The sequence below is a fragment of the Podarcis vaucheri genome (assembly GCF_965113315.1).
Source record: "Podarcis vaucheri genome assembly, chromosome: 4".
Lineage (NCBI taxonomy): Eukaryota > Metazoa > Chordata > Lepidosauria > Squamata > Lacertidae > Podarcis > Podarcis vaucheri.
The window spans coordinates 28,953,701-28,973,701 of NC_138762.1; the positions used below are offsets into that span (position 1 = coordinate 28,953,701).

General features: G+C 41.8%; 1 protein-coding gene across 6 annotated transcripts in view; it reads right to left on the bottom strand.

Moving 5' to 3' along the window:
- Window positions 1-762: 762 nt before the first annotated feature.
- The window catches only part of KATNAL1 (katanin catalytic subunit A1 like 1), a 36,458-nt gene continuing 17,219 nt past the window's right edge, over window positions 763-20,001 (bottom strand). For all 6 annotated transcript variants that reach the window (XM_082220301.1, XM_082220302.1, XM_082220299.1 and 3 more), the window contains 6 exons: window positions 19,531-19,636; window positions 13,307-13,465; window positions 11,458-11,584; window positions 9,882-10,016; window positions 4,777-4,903; window positions 763-3,307 (listed from right to left, as the gene is read on the bottom strand). In XM_082220301.1, coding sequence (XP_082076427.1) covers window positions 3,109-3,307; window positions 4,777-4,903; window positions 9,882-10,016; window positions 11,458-11,584; window positions 13,307-13,465; window positions 19,531-19,636 — 853 coding nt within the window. In that variant the 3' untranslated portion in view covers window positions 763-3,108. The remainder of the gene's footprint in view (window positions 3,308-4,776; window positions 4,904-9,881; window positions 10,017-11,457; window positions 11,585-13,306; window positions 13,466-19,530; window positions 19,637-20,001) is intronic.

Consider the following 20,001-nt stretch of genomic DNA (forward strand, 5'->3'; position numbering starts at 1 on the left):
ACTGAACCCACTGGCCTCATCTGCTCAATCCACCAGAGCCTGTCTTTGCATGCAGGGGAAGTTCCTAACTCACCAAGGATTTGAGACCCATCAGATACCCCCACCTGTTTAACCGGCCAATTGAAGCTGTTTCTCGGGGTGTGACCACTGTTGCATGTTGACAGCTTCCACGAGCCACAGGTGAGAGCTGAGTGCAGGATGGAGACCAAAGGCGGACAAACTAGCACAGGAGGAGCATGACATGTCCCCCACCAGAGGTACTACCCCTCCCATAACACCCCATACACACACCCCTTTTAACTTATTCACAAATACATTCTATTAAACCTAGTCACAGGTAGCCATATCTTTGCAATGTCCAACGTATTTCATCCTATTTGTGCACACAAATCGACACCAGAATACAACAGGATCAAAACCAGCCTGCATTTATATTCACCAAGTTCTGCCATTTCCAAAGTACACAAATTGCTACTGGCATGAATCAGACAGCTCCTACTGCGAGAGGGAAAGTGGTGGGTCCCAAGAGAGTGTTGCCTTTTCCATGACAGCCCTTTCATTCCTTAAGTACTTTGATGATGTTGCCAGCTACCTTCCCAAAGGGAGACAGCAAGAACGACTGGAGATAATGCAGGCAAAAGCTCCATGAGATGTCGTGCTCCTCTTACGCTCCCAAAGCAGGAAATCCAACTCAGCCACACCAGGAAAACAACAGAATATGTACACAGAACACACAGCACCACATAAAAAGAAAAAAGCGAGTCACCATTAGGACATTTATTATTATTTTCCCCAAAGTAGAGCTGCCTTTTGTTGGAGATGAACACAGTGCATCATTCACAGTCTTGACCCAATACATCATCTTCTATGTTAAAACAAAGTAAAGAAACACAACACAACCTTTATAGCTGGCTGCATATGGTATGATGGGACTCTGCTACGTAAACACTCTTGCTTCTCTTATGGAACCAAGTCACATCTGTAGTTCTGGACATGTCTAGCAAGTGCTATGCTGACGAGGTGGCTATTACAACGAATAAGTAACAACGCAGGGAGCCCTTATAAGGAAAAGCTCCCTGAGATGTTGTGTCAGTAACTTGGAGATCTAGGTGGAAACTAAACTAAGGCCGGGCCTAGACGGACGTTTTTCTGATAGCTGATTTAGCACTGCAGTACTGAACTGGGGGAAAGACACCTCCAGGAAAAGACACCAGGTAATGCAATGTCTTGACCTTTCTTTCTTTTTTACTGTGCCACCCACACAGCATAGAACATACTTGTCCTTGGTCTAACATGGCTGGTGGTGGCAAGACCAGTAGAGATCTATACAGGGAGTAGCTCTACTCCCAGGTGACTCACTGGTGTCAGAGAGCAATATCCAACTGAACAGTTCTGCCAGTGCAAGAACTCTTATCTACACCATAGAACTTCTCTGTGTGACCCCTAAATCTGTTCCGGGTTTTTTTCCTACCTTAATCTAGAGCAAATTTAGGAGATGTACGGGGATAAGGAATGGAGGGAAATTTCCAAGCACAGCAGAAATGCAATTTATTTTGGATGAGTTGCCAAATGAACAGGTGGCTTGGAAATGCCTATTGATCATTTCAAGATGTCTAAGACCGATTTACATGACATTCCTGTTTTGTTTTGTTTTCTAAACTGGAAACCTTGCCTTAGGTTTAGGTGATTCATGTAACTCTGCTACAGCCAGATTCAATTGCAGTTCTGATCATAAACATTCATCTCCAAATACATAACTTTTGATAACGAGTTCCACACACTTACACCCAAAGCAAGTGAGCTATACATTATTTTTGAAGGGTCCCAAAGAACAAGCCACTGTTGTGTGCCTCTTTTCATGTCCGTGGACCCTTGGTAATATTATGCAGAGATGAGAACCAATTTGTCATATCTGAAAAAAACAGCTGAAATATGCAAAAGTAAGTGTAAATGCTAGAAAGCACCAAAAATAAGGGTGCGGGGGCGGAGGAGAGATTATTCCTGGATATCAAGGATGACGGCTCTGTATCTTCAAGTTTAGTTTCCACAAGTGTTCCACCTTGGTATCTTATACTGCAAAGGTGCAAATGGCACTAACAAAGCCAATTAGAAAAAGGCTGGTCTAAAGCATGATGAAGTGCAAGATGTACACTCATTTAACATGACCTACTCTGGAGAGTTAAGCCACTATAACCTCTGGAATTTATCTGCCCTTACCAGGCCGAAGTATATCAAGAAACTTTTGCTTACAGTGGTATACAATGAGAAATCAAAGACAGCAGTAGATCCAGCAAAATCCATAGATTGACACAAGTGTAAAACTGAAACAAGAGCAATATTGGCCTTGAGATTTCAAACATCAAAGTTGTGATACAACATGATTTCTATGACGGGCTGCTCCACGCTTTAAACAGCGATTGCATTCACTGCACTTCCCCTGATGTCATCTGCAGCGAACACAAGAGGAGAGAAAAGTACATGTGCATTGCTTCAGAGCTGGGAGCAAAAGATGGCAAAGAGCTGTAACTGGCCACACTGTATATTTTGGAGGTATGCACCTCCCTTTCACATTTTATATGATTATTAGTGTTCTAGCAAATACGACTGTAGCCATGACAACGTGACTGCAGTGTAAAGTGATCTCGGTATTTTCAACTTAGATCATACTGATGAGCTCTCTAAACAGAGGGGGAGAGGCCAGTCCTACGATCAAGGAATCAGGTTCTAACTAGACAAACAATATGACCCAACAACAAGAGTACAGAACAGTAAGTTTTGTCAACTTTTTCCTGCAGAGTCCTATATCTGATTGGCAGATAAAAGCCAGGAAAGACTAGAACGTGAAAATCAGGACACTGGGAACTAGTGTTAAAAAAAAGTGCAGACAACCAAAAACACATAGGATTCCCTTGCTACATTTACAGCTTTTAGTATTCATCCATGAAATACCATGATTTCATTGTGTAACATTTTATTTTGTTCCCTTTAAAGTGCAAAAAAAAGTTTAAAAGGGTCCTTGTCCGTAGGAAAAACTCAAGCCTTAAAAGATTTCTAAGTTTGTAATATTTTATAACTGAAAAGCTAAAATCCTTTGTGAGATGATGTCTGTTAAGCAGATCCAAATTCTGACATCCACTTCTCATATTTCTCCAAGTCTGCCGCTGAAACAGACTTGGAGATTTTCTTCAGAGCCAGGTCAAAGTCTCCCTTGGTAACAGGCATCTGAAGCTCTTCTTTAGATAATGCACGTATCTCTTCTGGGGATAAGCCATTAATGCGCCGCCTCATTGCCATCAAAGAAGCATCCCTGAAAAGGAAAATTCACAAGAACTAATTACTAACACCGTGTGCTAGGAACTATATGGATTTTGATTACCTCTCTTGTGTTGCAGGCCTCTAGCAGAAATGCAGAAGCATTTATTCTTAGCTATCTCAGCGTTCCCCTGTGGCGAAACAAGCTTGCACATCTCCAACACCCCCAACATTAATGTAACATAAAACAACACTTTGGAACTGAAATCCACTAAGGCATCTGGTAAATGTGCAGAGGATAATTAAAACGATAAAAAGGACCCACCCGCCCCTTTTTGCAAGGATTTATGGAGATGCTGAGGCAATTGTTCAGTTCATGAACTACTCTTTTGCATGTGCCAAATCTCCCAGCATCCAGCTTTATTGAATGTCCATGAGTGCTAGTGTTATGAGAGGGAGAAAACCTTTTCTCTACCGGCTTCCTCCATGCCATGTGTAATTTTATTAACTTCCATCATGTCACCTGTTACTTGTCTTTTCTCTAAACTAAAAAGCCCCCAATGCTGCAACCCTTACAGGGGAGTTGCTCCCAGGGGCAAAGGAAGGAGTCGTGACACCCGGGGCAGGCGTCACGATGTAGGGCGCATGTGCAGCATCACTACGTACAACACATGTGTCGTACATAGTGATGCCGCACATGCATTGTATAGCAGTTTGCCGCCAGCACTCCAGCGCTGTATGGACGGTGCCAGGATCCCTCTGGCGCCGCTACAGTCGCGAACGGAGGATCCCAGCACCATCCGTATGCCGCTGGCGGCAAACAGCTATACAGCGCATGTGCGGCGGCGCTACGTACAGCACATATGCGTGCGACGCTGCACATGCACTGTACTTAGCGGTTTGCTGCCAGTGCCAGGATCCTCTGCTCGCGGCTCCAGCCATGAATGGAGGATCCTCCAAAAGCGGCTGCAGTGGCGCGATAGCTGCTCGTGCTGCCACGAGCCCCCGCAGGGTGACTTCTTGTCACCCCCACAGGCATGGAACCCGGGGTTTACCGCCCCCTCCCATTGTGACGCCACTGGTTGCTCCATTCCCTTGATCATTGGAAATACCCTGAGTTCTAGTGCTAGGAGAAACTTACATTCCTCAGACACCTATTAAGGGTCCTTCAATGAGAAGATCCATAGTGGCAAACAAGCTTCCCCTGCAATACATGTCTTTTCGGGTTATCAGTTCACAAGGAACAACAGTAAGACCTAAGAAACCTAATCTGCCTTCTGTGTGAACTGAGTGTATGGCCCGCCAAACGGTTCCAAGATCTTATGCAACACTCTGGGCTTTGTGCTGGTTCCTCAGGAAACTATTTGATGCAGAAAGGGTTTCCAGGGAAGGAGAATTTTAAAAGCACTGACGTAAAGGCAAAAGATTGAGTCGTCAGCAATGTACTCAAAAAAGCATTCAGTATGTGTAGTTTGCCTAGCAATTCCATTTTTCTTTAGCTTGCAAACCCAGGAAATAGGATACCTGCAAACATTAGTGATGTCAGCACCAGAGTAGCCTTCGATCTTCTCAGCAATTTCTTCCAGGCTGATGTCAGGATCCAGTTCTACTTCCCGAAGATTAATCTTAAGCAGCTCTGCTCTGCCTTTTGCTGCAAAAATAAAAGTTGTTTGATCAGAGCAGGGCTTGCAAACATGTAGATATTCAATAACACTTAACCCTGTAATTTGGTTTTATGGCGGGGGGTTACTAGGCAAAAACAGCCTGGAAGCAATTTCGCTGGTGACGACTCTTCAATGTTAAAGACACTGCCACTGTATTAACTGCAAAAAGTGCATTTTAAAAGAGAATCAATTATATAATTTTAGTGAATTCTGTATGAAGCAGAGTGTGTGTGTACACACAGACAGAGAGAGAGCGAGAGAGCGCACAATTTCCAATAGCCATTTTGCCATTAACTATGAAAACATCCATAGACATGCATACATCCATAAACATGCACTCTCTACCCTATCATACCCGAGTTTTTTCAGCAAACCTTGTATCAAGTGTCAACAATTTCTCAAAACCACCTTTTCTGTGCAGCCTTTGCTAATGCCTAGCTGAAACCAAACTTTAGCGTAGTTTGTCTGGGGGGAGTTGCTGGAGACTGAAGTTTTGTTGGGCCCTCTCCCCCACCCCCTGCTGACCCCCCTTCTTCCCCCAGGTATGAAAGGGCAAGGCCACCTAAGGCAGCACCTTGGCTCATGCCTTGCCAACATGAAAAGTGTGGTGCTAAGTGCAAACTTGGTGTTGCACTGAGCATCTCACAGGAGACCATGGAAACACATTGTTCTATTGGTCTACAAGACAACAGGACAATAAGAAGCTGTAGAAAGAGACAACTCAGCAGAAAACACCCTAAATGTTAGTCCTATTTAGCTAACAGCATTTGCTAAAGCAATCGGCATTAAATGAATTATTTGGTTAAGGTATTTAAGTTACTGTTAAACCAGGTTGATCCTTTTTCACTTTCTTTCTAGACAAACAGAAAAATAGGAAGGGAAGGATCATTTTAATTATGAGAAAAAGGAAGTGGTTACACAATGGGGGAAGCCAAGTGGAACGGATACACTCTAAATAAGGATGGGTGAATTCCTTCCCTCTCCCCTGTCAAACACACAGAGATCCCTCCTTTCCCTCTGTCCAATATATTTTGATGTATTATCTTCAGTTTCTGAATTTAACACCCTCCCTATTAAAGAGTGTTTGCCCCAGCTGCTGAGGAGGGACCCCTGAACAAGTTTTAGATAATGAAAATGATTGCCCTGGTGATATAAGTGACCCAGGGGTTTCAGTTGAACAATGTTTCTTTTTAATTTAATTTAATTAAGTACATGCATTGGCCTTTGCCCACATTCTTCTCTCCTTTCCCTTTCCCCTCGTTGTTAGTTTTCGAGTGCAAGCTCTTTCTGAGCAGAGAGATGCCCAATTTGCCCGTATGGTGCTGTAAGGCACAATGAACACTGATGGCATAGTATAAACATCAAAAACATAAAATACACAAGCTTCCCATCCATCACAATGTGCCTTTGGCAAGCTATAGTGTACTGGTATAAAAACATTCCATGTACACATTGTAGCTGGGAGTTCTGTACTGTGTTGACAGTTAAAAATAGTGGTCTCAAAAAACACAGAATAATAACTGATCTTTAATAAGATTCTGCATGCATATCTCACCATGGGTAACTTTGTACCTAAGAGTACCTAAAACAGCAACAGTGGAAATTATTTTTCCATGTTTTTTCCAACACTAGTCTCTTCCAGATGACCTGTTTATTGAACATTCTTCATGATCTGTTTGCAAAAGGTGGGGATGCTATAAGATGTCAGATCAAGCCGTTGTTATCCTACACTTTTCAGTGCAATTTTTCATGAATTACCTTCCTACAAAAAGTCTTATTTTTAAAAGTGTGTTCATTATGCAAGAGAGCCAAACCCACTTTAACTGCACAACCTAAATTTGCTGGTGTGACTGAATCCCACTCACAAAATACAGTGGTGCCCCGCAAGACGAATGCCTCGCAAGACGGAAAACTCGCTAGACGAAAGGGTTTTCCGTTTTTGAGCTGCTTCGCAAGACGAATTTCCCTATGGGCTTGCTTCGCAAGACGAAAACGTCTTGCAAGTTTGTTTCCTTTTTCTTAACACCATTAATACAGTTGTGACTTGACTTCGAGGAGCAACTCATAGAACGCAGTGTACATAGTAGCCTTTTTTGAGGTTTTTAAAGACTTTGGTGATTTTTGAAGCTTTTCCAAAACTTCTTTTGCAGCCATTTGGTAAGTTAAGCTTTTAAAACTTTTTTGGGGGGGTTTGGATTTTGGGTTGGGGTGTTTGGAATTCAAGGACTTGGTGTTGGGAAGGGGCTTGCAAGAATCTGGAAGCTTGTGTGTTTTTTTCTGCATTTTTCTGATTTTCTGTGACCATTGGGCCACTCTGCTGTTTTTTAAAAAAAAATTCTGGATTTGAATTTCTGTGTGGTGGGTGGCTGGGGAAACAGTTGGGGAGGGGTTTGCAAGAATATGGAAGCTTGTGGGTTTTTTTCTGCATTTTTATGATTTTCTGTGACCATTGGGCCACTCTGCTGTTTTTTTAAAAAAAATTCTGGGTTTGAATTTTGAAATGCTCTTTACAGTATGTGTGACTTTAAAGAGCACTTAATAAACTCTTGTTGTACCAAATTTGGCTTTGTTTGGACTTTTTTTGACCATAGGAATGCATTAATTGAATTTCAATGCATTCCTATGGGAAACTGTGCTTCGCAAGACGAAAAATTCACTAGACGAAAAAATTCGCGGAACGAATTAATTTCGTCTTGCGAGGCACCACTGTAGTGGCAATCTGGAAGGGGCACTGTATCCTTGTGGAGAAGAGGACACACCTTCGCAAGGTGCCCATTCTGCACTGCACAGATAGAAGCCAGAACCAATAACGTGGTAGAACTTCAGATGAGGTACTTCCCCCGCCCCACCAATAGGGCTGAAAGCAATTATGGCTTCAAATGATTAAAACCATAAATGCAAACAAATGTCTGCCTTTCATCTTCTCTTTTGCATTAGCAATAAGGGGGAAGTTTAGATCGATAACATGATAGAGATCTGCAAGGCAATTTAAATCATATGTAATACCCCAATCAGCCATAAAGTCAGGGCTCCCATTATAAGCTGGAACTATTAGTATTTATTGAATGTGTGTAGTCAGTCTTTTCTCCAAGGAGATCAAGGCAGCATGCATGGTTCTCCCCCAACCATTGTCAGCTATTTTATTCTGACAACAGCCTTGTAAAGCAAAGCCAAGAGGGTGACTGGTCCAAGCTCACCAGGTGAATTCATGGCTATGTGAGGATGTGAACCAGAGACTCCCTGATGACAGTCCAACACTCTAGACACCACACCACACATTACATATAACATGAAGTTGACACAGCAAAACTAAATCTCTAGGTTAAGCATTTCCCCTCTTCTCTGTAACCTTTTGGATCGCTTCTCATGTATCAAGACATCACACGGTAGTGATTCTCCCATCCCACCAGCAGAAACCGAAGGTGTGGAGTAGGGAAACTCACACCAATGTCATTTTGGACTCACAGCTGGGAGTCATTTTGGACTCACAGCTGTCCATGGATGCGCAGGTCAATTCTGTATCCAGGGCAGCTGTTTACCAACTCCACCTGGTATGCAGGCTGAGACCCTACCTGCCCGCGGACTGTCTGGCCAGAGTGGTGCATGCTCTAGTTATCTCCCGCTTGGACTACTGCAATGCGCTCTACGTGGGGCTACCTTTGAAGGTGACTCGGAAACTACAGCTAATCCAGAATGTGGCAGCTAGACTGGTGACTGGGGGCGGCCGCCGAGACCACATAACACCGGTCTTGAAAGACCTACATTGGCTCCCAGTACGTTTCCGAGCACAATTCAAAGTGCTGGTGTTGACCTTTAAAGCCCTAAACGGCTTCGGCCCAGTATACCTGAAGGAGCGTCTCCACCCCCATCGTTCTGCCCGGACACTGAGGTCCAGTGCCGAGGGCCTTCTGGCGGTTCCCTCATTGCGAGAAGCAAAGCTACAGGGAACCAGGCAGAGGGCCTTTCGGTGGTGGCGCCCGCCCTGTGGAATGCCCTCCCATCGGATGTCAAGGTGATGGGCAACTACCTGACATTCAGAAGACACCTTAAGGCGGCCCTATTCAGGGAAGCTTTTAATGTATGATATTTTAGTGTTTTTTGGTTTCTGTGGAAGCCGCCCAGTGTGGCTGGGGAAGCCCAGCCAGATGGGCGGGGTACAAATAAATTATTATTATTATTATTATTATTATTATTATTATTATTATTAATATTATGATATATATTAAGTCAACCTCAACCTTACAAGGGGAGAGGGGAAGAATGTATGCTAGAGATGCTATTATTGCCAGTAGCCCCATGCTGTGCTCCAATATGTTGTTTCAACCCTTAAGAGTTTACAGCCACACTGTACTTCTATTCTGTTATCTCGAGGGGTCATGGAAGCAAGCAGGCATCCCAGTGTATCAAGAGAAGATGCCACTTTATAAAGCTAAAATGATAAAGGATCTTGAAAATAATAGCGTATATGACTGACAGCCAAGGAGAAGCAATATATGATATGGCATCCTCAGGCAGGGGAACAATCAGCATGCTACGATCTGAACGGCTGGAAATCTAGTCGTAAAGGTCAGGCGAGAGTTGATTTACAGCAGCGCCAGCCTGAGAGTGAAAATTCATGGATCCGCTTCTCTGCATTAATCGGCAAGTGCATGGAAATGCACTGGCAATATTTCTTTAAAAGATGTCTGAAGGCGGCCTTTGATGCTCAATCAAGGACTGTTAAACATTCAAAATAAGTCCAAGCTCATTAGCATCTCTCTCACCGGGTCTGCAATGGAATACTGCAACCCTTTCATTCTCCAGTCTCAACCCTTAAGGGGAAAGGGGGGGAGGGAGAGAGCACTGGCAAGTTATTAGCTGCTGAAAATGCAAGCAAATGTTTGCAGCCGAAGTGTCAAATGAATTCTTCAAATAGCAACATGTAAGAAAAGTGCATCTGGACAGAAAAGATTATGGCCCTCCCACCTGTTGGCAATGGTATATAGATCCTTTTCTCCAGCCTCCTTCTCAAAGCTTCGTCAATGTCCCAGGGAAAATTTGTAGCAGCCAGCACCAGCACCATTCTCGAAGGGTCGTCGTTTTCCAGAGCCCCGCCTACTCCTACATCAACAAAAGACATAGCAGACAACAGGGTACTATTTCTATTATTTATTAGATTTTTCAGACATCCAAGAACTGAGCTTATCCTATACTTCAAAGAAACAAAACCACCAAACAATTAAAATCACAGTTCCAATAAAGCTAGTTTATATAACACAGAGATCCTATAAAACTAGTGCAACAAAAGCTAAGCAGAGATTCCAGCTCAGAATATATTACACAGGGGAGCCACTAAATCCTCCTCAACTAAAGAACACCAGCCTAAAACCATGAAATGAAGAGGTTAAGGCCCCAAACCTTTTGCAGCGCAGGGGTGCACAGAGAAATCTAAGAACCTATTGTGGGCAGCACCATAACACGTGACGGGGGGGGGGCACTTGCCTAGGCATAATATGATGAGTACAGAACAGAGGCAGTGTACGAGGCCCAATACCAAACCCTGTTCAATGGAACCTCAGTTTTTGAAAGTAATCCGTTCTGGAAGACCATTTGACTTCTGAAATGTCTGAAAACCGAAAACTAAAAACAGTAGCCTCAATATAATAGGGAAACCCAAAACGGAAGCCGTGTGGCACGTTTGGCTTCCAAAAATCGTTCAAAAACTGAAGCAGTTACTTCCGGGTTTTTGGAGTTCGAAAGCCGAAACGTCAGTCAACAGAGACGTTTAACAACCGAGGTTCCACTGTATTTGCTTCCACAAAGCACAACAAGGTAACCCAATCCACAGAAAGAAACTGATGATGCTCAGGAAAACACATCCAAACAGCACTGGAGGGTAAGTAGGCATTTAGATGGCCAGGAAATGGAGTGGACAGAAGGGTTAATTTCCCCTAGCAATTCTTTACCAGTTTTCAAAGCAGCTACGCAGGGCTGCTAATTACTATAAAACAAAACAAAAAAATGGTTGTTATTATTATTATTAAAAATGGTTATTATTTCCCATGTCTTGTGTATTGTAATATATTATTTTTTATTCTTATATTTAATCATCTTTATTAAGTAACCTGGGAACAGTCTTAAGAAGAGTATATAAAACTTTTTACATACTCAAATATATAATTTGCCACTTAATTGGGAAAATGCATTTTAAGTGGTCTTTGTAAAGAAAAAGGAACATAAAACTTGAGTAATTATGCCATGCTCTTTGTTTATATTACGTTTACATTTCACATTTCTTCTCTGATAGAATTCCAAGCAGCTTTCGTGGTCCCCCAGGCAGACCCAGAACAGCTTAGCCTCAGCAAGGTGGCTGCATCATGTGTCCTCGGACCATGCCCAGAATACTAATGTCAGCAAAAGGTGGGCAGCTTAAAACGAGAACAGTTCAGGACAAGTTGGTAAATATGTTGCTTTTTAACTTGCTGCACGCATTCTCCAAAACAAGCGTACAAACAATTTATAAAAAGGGAAGGGAAGCTCCAGTGCAGATATCAAACTTTACCATCCATCTGAACAAGCAACTCAGATTTGACCCGACGGCTTGCCTCATGTTCATCAGAGGTGCCTCTGCGGCTACAGATGGAGTCTATTTCATCAATGAAAATGGTTGTGGGTGCATAAAATCGGGCCTTGAAACAAAGAAAACATTTACTAAACACAACATTTCAGTTTTTGTGAGATTCCATCATATACAAGATGTACCTTAAGTGATGTTCATTCATTTCATTGAGTCTACTCTGAGCAAAGCTTGGTTGACTATGCCCCTTTGACAAAGATGTGCTGTCCAGCTTACCTTACAACATCTGCCTTAGGAACAGTATCTATGTATCTAATGCTAAATCAAAGCTGGTTTGGGATACTCTTTTAGAACCACTTGCATGATTGCAGAAAGGCAAATAATATATCTGATTAAATCACACAGATATAGAAAAATAAAGTTTTTGTCAATTTATCTCCAAAAACAAGAGGGGGAGGGAATCAACAAGAGGGGGAAATGTTAGGTTAGCAGTTTTCTTAACATTTTGTAGCTATAGACAGCAGGTGGCCAACATGGTGTCCTCCAAATGTTATAGGACCACTGGCCATGCTGAATAGGGCGACTGGGAGTTGGAGTCCCACAACATCTGGAGGACACCAAAGTATTATAGATTATAAGGCTCTGGCTTCAGTGGAGTAAATGAGCCCTCCCTAGCCACTGGCTCAGCTGGTAAGGTGCTACTGAATGTTTATTAATATTCCAGGTGCTTAGACACTTGCTTGTTTTTTAATTGTCAGGTTGTCAGGACAAAAGACATAGGGCTGCATTGTCGGTAGGAAAGTTTCAGCAGAGCAGATGTAGAGATCACTACTGTGATGTTGGCCAACTGTTATGTTTCTGTGTGTGTGTGTGTGTGTGAGAGAGAGAGAGAGAGAGAGAGAGAGAGAGAGAGAGAAGGGGGGGATGGACTTAAAAATGGTACACGTACAAAAAAAACCACTCAATGTTTCATTATTATTATTTTTGCAAATCTCTTGGAAAAATTAAAGTATTGTGGCACCTTATAAAACTTGAAAGATTTGGCCCTGTTTGTGTGTCTGCAAACGTAAGTTCTAGTTACTGTTGGAGTCATTTCTAAAATATTGCAAACCGTGAATCAGTCAGATGTGTGACATAGTTCTGACACAACGTTCTAAGGAGCTGTGGGGCTGTGGTGATTGAATCATTATATTTTACATATGCATGTTAATCAATGAGCCTCTTTTGTAAAGCAGGTATCAAAGCACCCTACCTCGCAAGAATTGTGTAAAGATGAGTACATGTTGTTTAGAAAGCATTTTGCAATTACAAGTGCTACGAAAATGAAAGGGGGAAATGCAAAATATGAAATAGAAAGAAGAAAACATTTTGAATAAGAAACAAAAAGAAAACAAAAACAAAAACCAACCTCAAAAGGCGGAAAGTTAAAGAAATATCAGGCCTTGACTCTGATAAATGCAAAACATTAAAGGAAGCTGTGAAAGATTTCATACTACAGGTAAACAACACACACATAATGAGTCATTTTGGAAACAGATGCCATTAGTTCTAAAAGCTGGGGATATTACAGGCACTCTGTAGCACAATGTTGCTGGTTGGTATAACATGGTTGGCAAATGTGGCTGAGAAGCCTTATTACCCCAATTAGTAATGATAGTTCTAGGACTTCTAAGTACTCCCATTGAAATCAATGGGCACAACAAACTCAGGTTCATTCATTTCAATGGGTCTGTTCTGAATAAAGCTGAGTTGGATACTATCCAATGTGTTGGAGTGACTTAGATGCCCACTATACAACAAGAAACTGTGAGACTTGAGCATCAGTAATGCTTACCATTTCAAACAACAAGCGAACTAACTTTTCAGACTCGCCTCGATACTTTGATGTCAGAGTGGAGGAAGAAACGTTGAAGAAAGTCGTTCCACATTCTGTAGCGACAGCCTTCGCTAGCATAGTTTTACCAGTCCCGGGAGGGCCAACCATCAACACTCCCTAAAATTAAATGAGGGCAATTGAATAAGCACAAGCGGGTACAAGTGCACAACGGTGCAGAATAATAAAATTAAATGAACTTGTCTAAACACAGTCTAGCATTGTCAAAGCCAGTTGTGCTATTACGATAATCTGCTGCTGTTGATTCATAAAAAACGTAATTGATTTCATTAACGCAAAGCTGACTGCTACTTGACACCTGAAAGGCAACAGAAGATTAGAGAGTATCTCCTATAGTTTAACCCTTTTGTAGTTACTATTGTAGAAATATTGAGCTAAATTGAGCCTAGAAGTCTTGCCGCAGGATAAAATGGTAAGACATGGGTTGTTTTTTTTTTAAAATTGGAGGTATACTAAGATGGTGCACATCAGTTTACAATGAGCAAGCAGTGTGCTAGTTGTGGTCCAAGGGTCAGAGTCCCAGCAGATAAGTGCATCTCAGCAAAACACTCACCCTAGTGGGCTCTCCAGAGCAATACATTTTGAACCAGCACTGTTTTTTTCTTGGCAGGGTGCCCAGGAAAGGAAGAGGAGTTTGTAGGCACTAATGAGAGACTGCGGAAGAGAGAATGAGAACAACCTGCTCTTCCAGCTTCCACAGGTTGAGTTTACCTGGAGGCTTTTCCCTTTCAGCAGCACAGATCAGAAAAGTGCCAAGATCCAGGCGCCAGCAGAATGTATTTGGCTCTAATCTGTGGGATGTAGTAACTTTCTAATCAGACTTTTGGCTGATTAAACTATCTATCACCTTTTAAATGTGTTTGTGAGAAGGGATTGTTGGTTTTTGTTGTTATGTATTTTGTGTTTTCCTTTTGTGTTTTTAAACTGTAAACTGCTCTGTGATCTTCGGGTGAAGGGCGGTATATAAATTTAATAAATAATGATAATAAATACCACTGTAGCAGGTTCCCCTCCCACCCCAAATTAAGTTTGCCACTTTATGGAGAAAACACCTTACACTGAAATTAATAGATGACTGTGTACAATGAACAACCCGCCACAAACTCAGATTCAATACTGCCTCGCCCCATACAAACCAACCTGAACCCTGCAACCAGCATCTGAGGCCCTTCTTCATGTGCCTCCTCCTCAAGAGGTCTGGAGGGCAACAACACAAGAACAGGCCTTTTTTTGCCGTGCTTCCTCATTTGTGGAATGCTCTCCCCAGAGAGAAGGCGTAGGCAACCTAAGGCCCGTGGGGCAGATGCGGCCCAATCGCCTGCGGATGGTCCAGGAATCAGCGTGTTTTTACATGAGTAGAATGTGTCCTTTTATTTAAAATGCATCTCTGGGTTATTTGTGGGGTATAGGAATTTGTTCTTTTTTTCCTTCTTCTTCTTCAAAATATAGTCTGGCCCACCACATGGTCTGAGGGACGGTGGACCGGTCCACTGCTGAAAAAGGTTGCTGACCCCTGCCAGAGAGACTTGCCTGGTATCATCATTATATATATGTATTTAGGTGCCAGGCAAAATCTTTCCTCTATAACCAGGCTTTTGGCATTTAATTATCTGTGGCCTTTTAGAAGTGGGCAGGGTGTTTCTAATGTATTTCTTTTTCTTTTTGATCTTAAAGTATCTCTGTGAGGTTTTTCTCTCAGTCTGTTTGGTTGGTTTTATGTTGCTTTGGGTTGTCCTGGTAAGATAAAGCAACTATCAAATTTAATAAATATATAAATCAGGTGACCTTTCTACAATACAAAGGCCCTCCCTGCTTTAAAAATTAGGGCTTCATCAAGTACGCATGCAATATGAATTGGCTTCCTGAATCTCCTGCATGTTGTTTCTCCTGCGTCCTGCCCAGCAAAGCTCACAAGCACCCATCAGCATGCACACGATTTAGCTTCTGCTAAGTGTTCGGGGCAAAACAATGTTTCTCCTATAAATCCTATGCACAGATGCAATTGCCCGTGTAGTGGCCTGCTTTGGACACTCATTCCACGGTTTATGAAGCCAGAGATAAGCACCAGGGCCAAGCACTCCTCCCCTCAATCCCACCATGCACCAGCTTCTGGCTTGTATTAAGCCAGAGTTCCCCATTGCACTTGAACCAGGAAGTCTGGCTTAATGTTGGTTAATAAACCAGGAAAATAAGTCAGGATCACATTATAGTTTATGAAGCCTGGAACCATCGTTCAAACCATCCAATATTTTCAAGCACTTCTGCAGGAAGATACTGCACACCTAAAGAAAATACAAGTCACCTCTTAGTGTGCAATGAAAGTTGAAAGGAATACAGTGGTACCTCAATTCGTTCTGGAGGTCCGTTCTTAACCTGAAACTGTTCTTAACCAGAGGTACCACTTTAGCCAATGGGGCCTCCCACTGCTGCTGCACTGCCACCACACAATTTCTGTTCTTATCCTGAGGTAAAGTTCTTAACCCAAGATACTGGGTTAGCCAAGATACTGAGTCTGTAACCTGAAGCGTCTGTAACCCGAGGTACCACTGTATATCAGCATAGTACAAAGTAAAAAAGAATATCCTAAGTGTTTCAACTGACAGGCAGGAGCAGGGGGAATAGAAGCCGTTCTGATAAACTAGTAAGCGTCTGTGTTTCACAAACTCTGTCTTCAGGGACAGAGCTTATCTAACAGTAGAAATATCAACTTAAAAGTACTCTGAAAGAAGACAGATATTAAAGCTTGTTCACCTTTGGATGATGAGGACCCAGAGCTGTACTTTAAAAATATATAGCTCTCTAAGAGCTACTGGATAATAGTCTCAACTGCCACCATGTCCTTCCTTTCTAAAACCCTAACCCCACTTCACTTCTTCTTCACCCTACCCAAGTTAGCCTGAAGCTAAAAAATTGCCTCTACCTAACCCTGCCCTTTGATTCTCAAGGTTTCACTATCCTGTCCTACCAAACTAATCCTTCATCTGCTGGGAAGATGGGAATTAGAAAGGTGGGAAGAATGTCAACTTTGTTCACATGCGGGTCCCTGCCCCCTTTTCTCCTATTTACGTTGTTGAACTGTTGACAATGTTCAGATATTTTAAAGAGCCCCCGAAGAGCTTAGGAGCTAGAACTTAGCCATCACTGGGAAAGGCTGGGGTCTTACTGCAGAGGATTTTCACCATCAGAAATGCACAGCAATAATTTAAGGAGAACAGTTGCCACCATGCTCTCATCAGACACTCTGCTGTTACTGCACATATTTCATTCCCCTGCAAACCTAAGATCAGATTAAATTCTAACAAGAATTTCTTTCTTTCAGGGTAATAAAATTAGCCGAAATTAGAATTGCACATCACAATAGAGTTTATGCAATTAATATCTTACATAAAACACCACCACAATAAAATAACTAGTTAAAAGCTATCCACTCTGCAAATTAAAAATTGCCTGCTCCTCAGAGTGGGGTGGAGATTACTTTGAAAGAATGGAATGAGGAAGACTTATAAAAACAAATCAACCGAAAATGCAATTATTCAAAATTGTTTTCCCCTCCCCGATTCTTTGGGCATAATGGACTCACTGTGTCTAGATTTTCCATTAACTCTCACTACCTCTATAGCCATTTAAGGACTCTCCTAATGTAGGTTCCAACGTACGTTTATGGGTAATTAAATCACAAGTGTTCATATTATTTCTATACAGCTGGTATTTAAATGGCATTTCTATGGCTGCAGACATTCTCCTGAAATCAAAGGTAAAAGCTGCAGAAGATAAAATAGTATTTTGTAATATCGTTAAATACTTGGCCATAGTAATAAAATGGGCTCTGATCCACACGCAAAAAAATATATTTTGTTTTTGAAAAAAATTAAATACTCTCTTTAGAAACAAAGGCAAAAAAGAAAACAAACACAGATAGATTTAAAAACCCACCAGAAAGTACGGAAGAACAAAAATGGGGCAGTATCTGATGAAGTGCTTCCACAAGTGCAAGAATTTCTGCTTGCACAAAGGAACACTTCCTCCCCCTCTTCTTATTTAATAAATAAATAAGAGACCATTTAGGGTATTTCCATGGTGGTTGTAGTAGTCATAAAGACAGAAACAACCCTAGATAAATTAAAGTGAAAGTGCTATGAGATCCAATCATGTTTTGACTCTTTAAACTCATACCTATATAGCAGGAGAAACTCTGCCCCACCCTGATGTCACTGCACCACAACTCCAATCATTTCTGGCCATACCTGCTGTTGGCTGATGGGAATCTATCTTCATCTGGGGAGCCATGGATTCCCATTCTCTGCTTTATAGGAACCCAGATGCTAATCTGCACTGTATTCCATTCCACACAGTTGGCCTATTTTTCAAAGCTCAGCAGTTGCACAAAGTGAATTTATGAAACACCTTGCTATGTTTCTTTATGAGAATTAGATTCCAGCAATGAATGGCTAGTTAAAATCCTTTACACAAAACTTATCTTTTCTTTCTGGCTCAGTCAAATCTAGGAATTTTCCACATATGCTCAAGTGCGCTGCAAGGGGTGGGTGTTTTGATGGGAGCACAGCGGGGTTTGCCTTGCTGTTGTAACCATTGCTAGTTGAACAGTGGGAAGCACAACTGGCGCCTGGCCCTTCTTAGCTCTAAGTACAGTTCAAAGGAAGCAAAACCGGAACCTCTCTGATGTCCACACAAATATATCTACCCATAGCTGTCTGTTTCATACAGCGGGCCTACTTTGGAAATAAAAGCAGCTGTCCTGAGAATTGTTCTCGAGAGAGCCTGAGCACACAAGAGCTGGCTGGTTGCTATCCAAGTTATTACTCAGAATGACTGACACCAAATGCTGCTTATTTCGGCCAATAACGGTGAAAAATCACCCTCCATAATGCAAACAAAGGTCAAGAGGGGATGGAGGAGAATAAACCATACTGACTGTCTTGGAAGAACTGTTCCCTGCCTTGCAGGCCTTTCGCCACCTGGCCTGCAGGGCCCTAACTGACTGAAGCTACAAAAGTTGAGGCTGCTGAACAGACACTTGGGTTGGGGTGTTGTTCCAGGGGATGAGGAGATTGTTGATGCTGTGGTTTTTTGTATCTTTATTTTAGATCTTGTGAGATACGTGGAAATTGTTCCGTCTGGTTGTGTATTTTTAATGCTTCATTTATTGACTACTTTTGTTAAGTTGCAGTTTTGTATTTTTTCATGTTGTAAGCCTTGAGCATGGTTTGAACTGTGGAAAGGTGGCATAGAAACAAAATTATGCATGTATGTATGTATGGAGAGAGAGAGCGCGCATCATTCCATATTTTTCCCAGCGTCTGCATTTATTGCTTAGCAAACATTCTGCACTTTTCAGTTTCCCAAACACCTGTTAGGTCCTTTGATCATGATATACATGGCAGAAGAAAGGTCTATCAGGATCTACAGGCTGCAATTTCCACATTGGTTTCTAATGTGTGATTGTTGATCAAAACAATAAGCTATATCATAATATCCAAATGGAAAATGAGATCAGCAGAAATCCAGGAATATTTATATGCCACCCTTGCCTTATGGTCACAGGGCAGCACAGAGAAATTAGACAAATACAACCCTAATTAAAATGACAACAACATAAAAAGCAATACACAAAATGGTACAATGGGGGAATATGTCTCAAAACCCCTCCTTTTCCCTTTGTTACTATGTATTTGTATATATATTTTCTTTATTGTAATTCTCTTTGAGACCTTCGGGTAACAAGTGACCAAAAAGTTAAATAAATAAACAAATCCATCTAAAACATCCCATCCTTCTCCAAAAGCTTGGCAGGGACAGATGCATCTTGACCCATCATCTAAAAGAATGGAGTGACGGAACCTGATCCACATAAAAAGAACTAAGCCTCAAATATCCCCAAAGTTTCAACTGTGTCCACAGTTGTGACTCCCAAATAAAATGAGGTCATCTGCCAGTGACAACAGCATCATCTCAAAACACACCCAATAACCAGATTAACTGTTTGTAAACCAATACAAATGATCAAATTTAACATGCAGCCCTGCAATTTTGGGCTGCCAATTATAGGAGGAAACGTCTAAATACACAATGTAGTATTACGCATATACACATCTTTTGTACTTACAACTGCATAGACATGAATACAATAGTTTGATGGTTCTCACCTTCCAAGGTCGCCTGATCCCCTTGAAAAAATCCGGCATCCACATTGGAAGAACAACTGCTTCCCTTAATAATTTTTTGGCTTCTTCCAAGTCTGCTATATCATCCCTGTGACAGATCAACCGAGATTAGAAGATTCATGCACAATATATTCTGCTTCAAAAAAGTAACATCTTTCATTTATTTTAAAATAAGTAACAGCGTTTTCTTAAGCAGGATGCAAGTAAAAGCCAGCCTCCTGAAAATGGCTTTCTACATGAAAGACATGGGTGGGGGAGAATGACTTTCAACTAACCCTGCCACAAGATGTTGAATAATAAGAATAGTAATAATAAAGGCTCCCTGAAAGAATGATCACCAAGGAAACATTTTTAAATGTGAGAAAACGCTCAAGGGCATTTTAATGAGTGCCTGTAATGAAGCTTTTGCTCATGGTACTAAGAATGAAAATCTTGCTTTATGTTCTGAACAGT